The sequence below is a fragment of the Pempheris klunzingeri genome, chromosome 2, assembly GCF_042242105.1.
Source record: "Pempheris klunzingeri isolate RE-2024b chromosome 2, fPemKlu1.hap1, whole genome shotgun sequence".
Lineage (NCBI taxonomy): Eukaryota > Metazoa > Chordata > Actinopteri > Acropomatiformes > Pempheridae > Pempheris > Pempheris klunzingeri.
In genome coordinates this window covers 27,851,334-27,863,560 of record NC_092013.1, presented here as the reverse complement: position 1 = coordinate 27,863,560, position 12,227 = coordinate 27,851,334, and the positions used below count along the sequence as shown (strand labels likewise).

General features: G+C 40.2%; 1 protein-coding gene across 1 annotated transcript in view; it reads right to left on the bottom strand.

The window, feature by feature from the left end:
- The window catches only part of LOC139209562 (copine-9-like), a 127,014-nt gene that overhangs the window by 61,924 nt on the left and 52,863 nt on the right, over positions 1-12,227 (bottom strand). Inside the window, exons 5-7 of the mRNA XM_070839325.1 lie at positions 11,270-11,309; positions 10,202-10,204; positions 9,144-9,220 (exon numbers count right to left, since the gene is read on the bottom strand). Coding sequence (XP_070695426.1) covers positions 9,144-9,220; positions 10,202-10,204; positions 11,270-11,309 — 120 coding nt within the window. The remainder of the gene's footprint in view (positions 1-9,143; positions 9,221-10,201; positions 10,205-11,269; positions 11,310-12,227) is intronic.

Here is a 12,227-nt window from a genome sequence, read left to right as displayed (position 1 = left end):
AGACATTTTGAGTCAGACTGTTGTACTCTGAAGTGATTTAACTGTCTGTCACAGTGAGTCAGTGTAATAACTTTTCTGAGCGGTCTCAGTTCAGCACTGTATCATTTAATTTTGAACCACAATCTACATGAAAGGGCTGAGGATACATTTATTGAGCCAGTCAGTGTCTGTCTACAAACAATAGGAATGGAAATGGGGAAAAAAAAACTCTTATTTCTCACATTGTAACTGTTCAAAGAAGGCCATTAAAGCAGTGCTGAGAACGCCGGGCTGGTTGGAAGGATTGGTAGGTGGTGGGGTATCCTGTCACCTCCCTCTTCCTCTGATTTAGCTCAGACCCTCCAGCTCATACATCTCAATAAAGCACCTCGACAGTTTGTTCCTGCTGTAAATTGATGTTTGCGGGATTTAATTTATTTTGGGAACGTGACTCTATTCTCTGCACTGGAGGACATTTAATTATGCATGTATGAACTAAATAGCTTGTCCTGGGTAGCAATTCATGGTTGCACAGTGACCTATGGATAGGCTTGGTTATTAAAAGAGGGAGAGGACAGAAAAAGGAAAGGAGGGGGTAAAAAGGAAATTGGCCGTAGGAAAGTATTTCACATCGTTTTACTCCATAATGGAAACTAAGAGAGCAAATACGTACTCAGTGTGAGCGTACAGCTCCAGAGTCTCCAGGATCTCTAAGGAGCTGTCAGGGAATGCAATTTCAAATAGAGAAGACCTGCTAAAAGCAGTGGGATGTAAGGAGTAATTATTTTATATATGACGCTTTTCAAGGCATTGGGGGATAGCTGGGATTGAGAAAACGGAGGGGTCAAAGGTCAAATATGTGAAAGTTGACTGGAAGCTCCACCGTGATTTAATGGAGAGTCACGAGGTTTTGTCTTTACCAGTGGTGGTAAGATCTCTGTGGAGGAGAAGATCGTTATAGTAGGCTCATAGAGTTTGTAAAGTGGGCTGACTGCAGGTCAGAGGCTCCGACACATATGACTTGCATGAATGGACTACAAGGCAAAAGTTTTGCTCATCTTCACAGGCCTTTAATGCCAATGATCTCTCAGCCACACAGATCATTCAATGGCTGAACTGATGTGGGATCAGATCAATGATACAACAGCATGAAAGCATTTGTCACACATGAAACACATGTTTCACACATGAATTGGTGAAGAACCTGTAGGTTTTATTTTGTATGAAAACAGCGTCACAAGCAAGTTAACCATTACACTTGTCCAGAAGTCCTTTGTGTACGCTCTTTTTACATTGGATTTATGTTCTATCTTGACCAGACTGTCAGGGGCCATTTGGCCACTGATTGACTGTGTGACAATTACTTTGATTAAGTATATATTTGTTTGTACCAGTAAAGGACAGTAAAACTTGATAAGGGCCTTAGTGGCTTCTGCATTTTTACCTAATCTTGTGTCAGAACGTAGTTTTCTCAGTTATTCTCAATTAGATTTGTGTTCATTCAGAATATCACAAACTAAGGGACCAACTTGTCTTAATAATTACACAACAAGATGTGATGTCCGCGTCCTGCAGAACAACACAGAAAAGCATTTTGTCATCTGCGGCCTGTACCAGCAGGACTACATCACTTCTCTGTGCCTTCGAAAACAGTTACATTTCACCGCTGAAAGGTAAATTCAAGATTCAGTTAGGTTTCTTGGCAAAACATGTTGGGGGGATGTCTGTGTCTTGAGGTTTATTAGGGGCCCACAGCTCATTTCTGCTCCGGGGCCCCCACGCGGATTAATCAAGCTCTGAGCACAAAGCTCTACTTTTAGATCTTTCCGGGGGTTTTAATCCTTAAACTTGTACTTTTGTCAGAGCAGCAGCAAATTACAGCAGTCTGTGCTGCTACAGACTGTGCTGGAGAGGTGAGAAACCTGGAAACAGACAGACAGGAGGTCTGTTAAGGCTCACTGCTATCCTGAAACTATTCCCCACACACACGCACACTCTGCTCCCAAGAGTCCTTATGGGCTTAATTCAAAGCTCGTCTCACTGACCTGGCCCTCAGATGTTGCCCCATCACAAGCTACAGCTCGAGCTGAGGGCTTAGCAGCAGCCACAGCCTCACCAGCCTGAGTCTCCCACACAGGACCTTTCCATGGCAACCTTCTCTCCAAACACCTCAAAATAAATAAAACTCAGACAGGCACAAGGACGCACAGACGACATTCAGATCAAAACACAAACTTCCTGCTCTGTCGAAACTCATCCGATATATCAAAAGCAAAACTACAGGCTTTGATCTTACTTTCAGAATGGAATCAGTAGCTTTCAGAGAGAGATGGGGATCGTCAGGTTCCTGTCAGATGAACAGACATCAAGTTAAACTCTGGGTGGGACAAAAGCAGTAGTGCCTTGGAGAGAATTGACAAATCTATGCGAGGGTCTGTTAACAGGCAGGAGCGATAGGGATTGATCAAAGAGGCGAGCTGATGCCAGATCGCTGTATCAGTGGCACGCTAGATGGGAAAAACATCAAGCATCTATCTACATATGGCTTTTTAATATTTAATCAGACGGACTGCCAATAGAAAGGGATTTACATCTGAGAGGCAAAGCCCTCATTAAGAACAAAAATTAATTAAGTGCGCCAGCTGATACGTGCACTGCTCATTAACAATTCTTTTGTCAAACCTCAGATGAACATACTATGTGAAGTATTTAGTTTTGCTACGACTAATGGCACAACTTTGTCAGACACTGCACAGCGGAATGAAGCGAGGGGTCACATGTCAACAGATATCTGCAGAGCCAGACCCAACAGCTCAGGTGGACAAAGAGCAAATCAATTACTGTTCAGTTGTGAGGGACTGAAGACCTCCCATCACCCCACTCCTCTATTCACTCCTTCACATGTGAGAGCAGGACTTGAGACTTGCACTGTAAATAGGAACCATGGGGACAGGCAATTTGAATTTGTGATGTGTGAGGCAGCGGAGGAGAAATTGTTGGAGAGTGGAGAAGCCCCAGTTATGTGGGATGTCATTAAAAAGAAATAGGGGGGGGGAGAAATAATTTAGCGAGCAAAAAAAAAATCACTTCTTGTACGTATGTAAGCCGGAGGCAGTCGAAGAAATAATACAGAGGAAAATATCAATGCACAAACAACCTACCCAGAGTGTTTCACTGGCCACATCTGTGAAATAGTATTGATGATCATAACTGCCCTACTTCTGTGTCCACAGACACCTACTTTGCTGGTGGACCTAGTGATGCTGGTTGCTATGGATACCATTCAATCATTGCAGATCGGGGCTCTCTGAGACATCTCTTGATGTCAGCGTTCGGTATAGTAAAAATAGCAACAGTGAAATTAAATTTGTGGAACAGATTCCATGTAGGCTTTATACCATCAGTTTGTATAGTTCAATCTGAAATGTTTGTTCATTTTTACATGAATCAGAATCACATAGAAAAATAAAATCATGTGAAAATGAGTTGTTTACTATCTCAGCACACTCACACTTAAAAACCTTATCAAAAGCCAGAAAAATGACTTTCTCAGTCAGCTTCTTACTGTAAGCGATCAGTACCACATATCTAATATTTTCAGCTAAAGTTTGATCAGTTTTTGTCATTTCACATATTATTTTCTTTTTCTTTTTCTTATCTTTTTCCTATTTTCTTCTTATTTGTTTGTCTTGTTGTCGCTGTTTGTGGGACTAAGTCAGAAAAAGGTGAAGCCACGTCTTTCTATAAACCGATCAAGATTTAGCCGTACTATAATCAGAATCAGATGACAGCTGCAGGGTTATCTGCTGATGTGACCAGCCCACCGCCAATCAGATCTCATCAAACCACGCACATGGAGCCGTGATGTCAAGTGATGTCACTTGAGCCGTTGTCTGTTGGAACTACAAAAACTACAAGTTTGAAGTTGGAAGACTACAAGTTTGAAAATAAAAATATCTACAGGTTTTGAATTAGAAAGAAGTGAACTGACTTCTGTTGCCAGTTGCTCATCTCTGCTTGAGAGCTCAAGGCTACATTAGTCGCAGCTAGCACAACACACCTGAATCTCTGACCTATTGGTGGTTCAGTTGCATTGTGGGTAAAACAAGGAGGAAGAATGCATTGAATAAAAAAGTTGATTTCTGATTCTGCTGCATTGAATTCGATTCTTTTTTTTTTTTTTAAACAGTAATGGTAAACGGACTGTTCTTGTATGGTGCCTTTCTCTGTCTTTTTGACCACTGACAGTGCTTTAACATTAGATTCACATTCACTCATTCACACACTGACGATTGCCACCCCTACCAACAGGAGCATCCAGCGATTTGCACATTTGCACATTCACATGCTTCAATAAAAACTCCTTCATGTTCTAATTACTTCTCCTCTGTGTTTGCTGCTGTGCATGAAGTAGTCTTCTTTGTGCACTCACTACTGTCTCTATGTCCCTGGTGTCCACAGTATGCACACTGGGACTGACATTTCATTGGATGTACGATTTTTATTACAAACAAAGAGGAGGCCTAGAAATGTCTAACAATAATAAGCCCTTTTTCCAGTGGTCGAGCGTCAAGTATCACAGCAGTCACACTATTTCATGTAGACCTTGATTGTAGAGTACATTACCAAAGCACAGGAGGCGGTTCAGTTTAGGTCAGCAGGTGGGTGATTCCTATTAAAGACCCATATTTCAGCCTCAAGCTCTTAAGCTGCCTAAACAGAAGAGCGTGCATCGTGACTCGAGGTGGGTTTCCCTCGTAATCCTGTCCTCCGCATGGTAAATGCCACAGGGTCTTCTTCCTCTCCCCGCCCAGCGTCTGAAAATAGATTCTCACCGTGGCTCTGATGTCATCTTAAGCACAGGAGAATAGAGCAGCACGGAGGAAACAGCTCATCCAGCTGGATTTTTCAGAAATACAAGGCACAAAGTACACTTTATGCGCTCAGTTGCCTTGGAAACACATCTGCCATTAAAATATACTTTTATAATTTCTGTGTCTAAAATCTGTGTGTGTGTGTGTGTGTGTGTGTGTGTTTTCAGGAGTATGCATCTACGCTTTAAACTTAAAACTCACTCATCATCATGGATCATCTCTTCCTCCTCCCTGTTGTGGTCATTGTGCACTTTGTGGACAACAACTAACACAGTGTTAGTGTTAATGCTCCATCACTGAGTCACCAGTCTAAATACAAATGACAGTTTGTCTTTAAATCTGACAATCCGACTATGAGGACAGGACTTTCAGAGATTCAGCTGATATTAGTCAAAACTTGATTCATGGTTGAGGGACAAAGTCATGTATTATATTTTACTATTTATGTGTTCTATGTTTTTGAAAAAACAAGATACAAGATCTTTATCTCATGCGATATGGATCTAATACCTTTTTTAATCAATTTAGCTGGAACTATGCTGTAGTATGTTGTCGAGTGTGTTTAGAAGGGGCACACAGAGTTTAGTCTAAAAACGACTATTTCAATGTTTGCTGTAAAAACCAGCTGTGAGCAGTTCACTGTGAGTGTGTCCTTATTGTGTTTTATCAGCATGACCTGACACAACTCCTGACATCAGTCAAAATGCTGCTCCTGTCTAGGTTTTTACTACTAGCTGTTCCAAATATCCATTATGACAACTATTAGCGATACTGAGTCATAATTATAAGAAAACATTTTCTCTGCTGCATGCTATCCTTACATTTCACAGTCTCAAGCCTCAGTTGAAACCACTTCAGTGATATAACATGAGCCATTTTCTCAGACATGAAGAACCCCCCCCTCCTCTTCTGACAGATATGAACTATGAAGAGTAACTTGACTTTGGCATATATTATAAATGCAGTGTCCTTAAATATAACAGCTTTTGAGTGCATGGAAAATGTTTAAAGCAGATACTCAGATACGCAGATAGCAGTTTCCCACTGCTTCCAGTGTTTGTGCCACGCTAGGCTAAACTCACCCCAAACTTGCACACACACAAACAAAAATGATACCAACGGGAGCTCCGTCAGGTGAGACAATGTACATTAACCAAAGCATTAAACTGCTCCCTTTAAATTTGTCAAAATTACATGTTTATTTTACTGTCACTGAACTAAGTCGACTTGTGAATGTCTTGGTCACAGTGTTGTCTGAGTCTGATGTGAACACTGTATATATCTGGCTGTTTACCAAGTGAGTGTGACTTCCATCCAGGTTGCAGTGTGCTGTAATCAATCCCTCTGTGCTCCTGAACACACTTTGCCTCTTAGTCACACACCTCACGTCCCTCATACAGCTTCACTTGATGGGACACGGCCAACAATCGTCTCCACACACCAAAGTTGCTGGAATCCAGCACTGGCATCCAAGGGCATCAGAATCTCTCCTTCTCATTGACAAGCTGTCCGAATTAGGAAATGCTCCTGCAGCTCCAACAAAGACAAATGACAAACAGCTTTGACAAACAGAGAAGACGCTCTGACTTCTCTGGCTTTATGACTTAATGTTTTCCTCTCACTGCTGACGTTGTTTATGGTTTCATTTTAGCAGAGGGTTTTCACCAATCAATCATATTAATATTCACAACACATACACCATGACAAGATTTAATTCCACTTTGGTCCTCATCCACGTCTCCGGTAACACAAAAAAAAAATCTGTCAAGAGAATCTGTCTTTGTTTTCTGCCTGTTTGTTGTGAAATGCCACCTCAGAGCGACATCATCATGATTCGAGCACACACGTGTGTCTGCTTGGCCCGTCACAATGACTGTCTAATTATACACAGAACATGCAGAAGCCCTCCAGGTTCTTAAAAACACATAAACAAAAAAGCTTGGTGGAATAGTAGTCTCATCTTGTTTCACGTTGTCAGCCTCAGGCAAACACACAACTCACCCCATTGCTCTCTCCAAGGTGGGGAGAGAAGCTGCCACTTTGTCAGAGCTGCTGTCAGCAGCCGAGCTGATGATGACGGATCGCTCAAACATAGACAGGTGACGCTCAGAATTTAGTGACAACTGGATCATTTTTTGTATCCTTACAGTAGTACTTGGTATTGACAACATGAGTGGCAGGGTGTCATTTTAAACCTCCAGGATGGTTCATGCTGTATGTCCTCTAGTCTGAAGGCTACATTTACACTTCCCAATACAAGCACAGCTTTCCAGTGCTGGCCAATAAGGAGCTCCAGCTGAAGGGTAAAAGCCTTGCTCAAGGACACCTTAATGATATCTACATGGGCTGGAGGTTGTCTGAACATTTCCCAGGCAGCCTGCAGCCCTGAGCCTCCTGACATTCTGACTGGAGGAAGAGGTGATGAGGTCAACGCACCAGTACAATCCATGCAGCATGACTTCCAGCACACAGAGCCATCGCTGTCCATAATGACTTCCATACTGAGTTCCAAATCAGCATTTAATTCTAATCACAAACAGACACGGGCAAGCTGATCTAGCAGCCTCACTGAATTTATGAAAAGATACTGAAGAGAAGTTCCGGAAATGAAGGAAGTAGCACTCTCATCATTATGACAATATGTGTATTCAGTATTTCAATCTCTCCAAAGTTCTTCTGTAAAAGAAAATGCTGCTTCTGATCAGTGGGCCTGTGAATAATATTATGATATTAATATTCAACTTAAAAGTCTCTCTGTGTCTCATCAGATTGCAATTATTGTGAGAGATAACTGAAGAGATGACCAACATTTATATTTGCACTCCAGTCTGTAAAGTATTTGATTCTTAAAAATAGCCGTAGTTGACATGTTATTGACTAAATCTTTCCTTTGGGACTTACATGAACAACCATCAGGCAATATGGATAAAAAGTAAGATTGTCGGAGTTTGTTGAACAAAAATATCAAATTAGGATTAGTGTGTTACCTTTTTAACCACACTGGCAGGGCTCTATGGATGGTAGTGCCACTCAAATGGTCGGTCCACCACTTTAGTCCAGACTGAAATTACTCAACAAATACAGGAACGCTTTGCTATGAAATTTTGAGGCCCCTGAGTGCCTTTTTTCCTAGAGCCTATTTTTTTTTGCTGGCTTTGGACTACGTAAATTGAAGAAAAATGCTATTTTATGTTCTTTTCTGTGCCATTACTGTCTGTCGGCAAGTATGTTGAGCAGCTCTTCTAAACTTTTAGCTGAGGTGAAAAGACACAGTTACATCAAAATACTGAGATAGACAGACAGATACATGTTTATCCTTCAAATTTATATTCGTATTTGTCATATTTGAACACTGCAGAATAATGGATCTACAAGCACGCAAACCTAAATGGTTCAAATTATCTAAAAAAAGGAATATCTTATTTTTCTTTTCCCACAACCAATGGTGGGACATGAGCGCCTGGGTGCCACGTCACTACAACAACAGCCCATTATTCCAAAGCCCATTTGTCTGACATCCCACAGGATAACTTAACTCGCAGCCTACATCTGATGATTCGGGTAGCGGGGGCACACACCTACTTAGTAAAACCTTTATTCCATCATTGAAAATGTGTCTGTAAAAGTAAAATCACTTGAAATGTCATTTGGTGTAAGGCAGAAATATAGCCTATCAGAGACAAAACTCCCAGCTGACTCAGCACCATGGACAGGAACCGCTGTCGTTAAACTAACAACTGCAGGAACAATGGGAATTTTAAAAGGAATGGTTTGTTTTCTCGATAATTGAATTTTTTCAGTCTAAATAAAACAATATACTCTAATGTGCTGTTGAAACAATTAGCAGTGCCTGTGAGCCTGCTAGGGTCTGCAGAGTCTCTGGAGAGGTTTGGGAGATCAAATTATAACAATTAACTGGCAATGTTGAGTCCCCACGGTTTGGTTTGATGGGCCTGAAATAATGCATTCTGATGTGCATAATGTGTTTTAAAGACATTGAAAAACTATTAGAGACATACGATTAAAAAAGAACTGAAATGTAGAAGTCTTGCGCCAGCCTTCGCCTGTCCGCAGAGCGCCCCACTTTGGTAACTCAGACTCATAGTCTTGTTGTGTGTATTACTTTTAACTGTTGTAAATACGTAATTATAAATATAATATAAATGATATGATTAATTATTTCATCTACAATAGCACAAAATGACCTGCTGTTTCTGCTTCTCCGAAACCTGGTGTGTGTGTGTGTGTGTGTGTGTGTGTGTGTGTGTGAGTGTGCTGCAATGTACTTACGAGAGTGTCCTGTCCAGCCTGCTGCCAGTGGAGCCGATGATCTCCCCCAATGTACAGAACGTCTGACCCAAGAAGTCCTTCATGGACGAGACCAGCACACAGTTAATACACAACACAACGTTTCTGCACACTAAGTCTGTTTCCATTGCACTTTGCTTTTCAAATTAGTTTTCAAATTTCTGGTGTTTCAACTCAGGTATTATTATGTGCTCATTGTAAACAGGTGGATGAAAATGTACTGACTCACACATTCATGCACTCAGTTATTTACTCATTTATTCAGTCATCCGCCCACTTACTCATTCAATCGCTCACTCACTCAACACCTATGACTTTAATTGAAATTAAAAACTGGACACTTTAATGTGCTTAAAACATAAACTGTAATAATATGATAATATTTGATGATGTTACACATTGTTCCATACTATTAAACAACTTAGCTCATTGTAAAAATGTAATTCTATCACTAAAATAAATTGAAATGAACAGATGAACCAGACAAAAGTGTAGCATTCTGTTGTGGGATTTTGAGATTGCAGTTGTAGTCTCAGAGATGAGCAGATCCACTCAAAATCCAGCGCAGGTGCTCTGTTATCTGTGGACCAGTGTGCTTCACTTTATTGTTATATGAATCAGTTAAGTAGTCACAGACCCACCATGAAAGGGCATCCAGCTGTATGCTTAACCCTTTAATGCCTGAACCATGAAAAACTTGCCAGAAAATTCAAATTTCTTTGAAACTGGAGTGTTTATTGAACCTTCTGACAAATTACAAAAAAAAAAAATTAAGTTTAAAAAGTCTTAATTTGTATGGTTTTTGCTACATCCTGCATTTTTGTGTAATTTATTGCTCACAGTTTGGTCATCTTAAACAAACAAAAACATATAAAACACAGATAAGATACAAAAAACCAAAAAATATCACACTGATGATGTAGAGGTCTCAAAAACTCATGTATCAAATATGATACATTTGGCGTTAAAGGGTTAACACATGCAGTATACAGTAGCAAAAGAAATGAAAAGAAGGGATACAACATGATGTATGAGCCTACCTTCTGCTCATCCAGGTGGGTAGGCAGTAAGGAAAGCAGACACAAGTTATAGGAAAAGCTGCAAAGACACAAAGAAAACACCTCAAGTTGACAGTAAAATAAAATCTAAATTTTTAAAAATGGAATGCTACATTCCACATAAAACACCAGAAAGGAGCTGTTCCGAACTCATGTCATGGACCATGACTTATTACTGTGACCAAGCACCGTATGTTGTATCGGAATTAAAAGCCAAGTTATCCTCTTTATTTCATTGAAACTTTATACTGTTCTTTTTTTTCATTCGAAATTCAATTTCAGGAAGTTCAATTTAACCCCTTGTTGCCTGTTGTCGCGAATTCGCCTCAAACCGCTTCCGGTCTTGATCTAGCTGAGGTGGCCTCTGTATCCCACTAATGCCGGTTGATGCATATTCTATGTATATATTATATATACATAGATGCATACATACATAAATAAATATATATTCTATGCATATATACATATATATTTTATTATACTATTATTATATTGTACTAGTCTATGCTATGCTATATTCAACTTAACAATCTCCACTTCATTTAGCATCTGCTTGAATGCAAAAACACAAATCATTGATTTTTTTATATAATTGTAAATAAATTCAGGCAGTAAGGGGTTAATAGAGCATACTCCATATTCCTATTCCTATTGAGCCCTGAAACCTCACAAAATGAAGACAAAGCTTTTCAGATGAGTCAGAAACATAACAGTACACATGCATGAACAGTAGTAAGTAGCTAAAGAATAAAACAGTGTAATGTAACACTGTAACAGCTTAATGATTTTCATTTAACCTTCGTGAGTTGTTTAAAAAGAAGAAAAGCTTTACACTTTTTTCAGGTAGTAAGAAAAGGTAGTAAAAAAAAGTGTCTTTTCTTTTGACTGATGTCAAGCTGTTTGTTACTTGTATTGAAAGTGCTACACAAATAAAGTTATTATTATTATCATTATTATCATCTATGTATGTATGTATTTATTTATTTACCAGTGTCTGTCTCCTATACCATTTTACATCACTGTGGATTTCATTTCTTAAAGTCTGCTTACGTGTTTCGAAAGGTTGGAGCTCCTGGTGTCCACATTGTACCTGCAATGCAACAAATAACAGCAGACTTAGACATTTTAGAGGACACATAATGCAACAGACATGCCAATAGGAAGAGAGAGCCCAGCCTCAAAGAAAAAAGAAAACCTCCTCCTGGTACATCATCTGACAATCAGGACATTGACATAATGGGCAGCAATAAAATCTTGTATGCCAATCAAATAAATAGATATGGTGTACACAGAAGGGATGAGTCAGGAGTGATGAAAACTAACTGCGTGGATCTGGAGCATCAGTGCAACACAATGAACTCTGGGATCAATTTAGAGGCTGAAGTCATTTCCTCTCTGCCAGATGTGTTACTTCTTCCTCTGGGCGACTGTCTCCCCAATGATTAATCTCTAGGAGTCACCACCAGGGGCTTCTTTGAAAAGGATTCTGTTCATCTTTGACAAAGGAAATCCACTCCTGTGCCGGATAACATTACACAGACATCATGTATTCTTTAGCTCCTCATCTCTCCCTGGATCTCTCCCTCTCACTCTTTGCCCAATTCATTCACTGTCGGCGTCTTTCTGATGTCTACAGAGAAGATGAAGGACGACACTGAGCTCTACAGAATCAGCTACAATCTTTTCACCTGTTTTCTGATCTCTTCCTCCACTTAAGTCACAGAGCCACATATGTAACCTGACAGTAATTGACAGCCTCACGCCGGCAGGAGCTCCAAGGTTGTCTGAAGTAGATGGAGCATGGAAATACATAAAGAGGTTGTAAAAGAAATTCTTTATTGACTCAGGAGGAACAGCGCTGAGTACTGTACCAAGCTAGCTATTTCAACTTTATTATACAGATGTGCTGTATATCTCAGCAGTGTTTAGTTCTCAGGGGAGCAGGCAGGCTTGGAAAAGATGAGTGACAAAGCCTCTACACTGCAGTGTTTGTGCTGAAGCCCTGTGG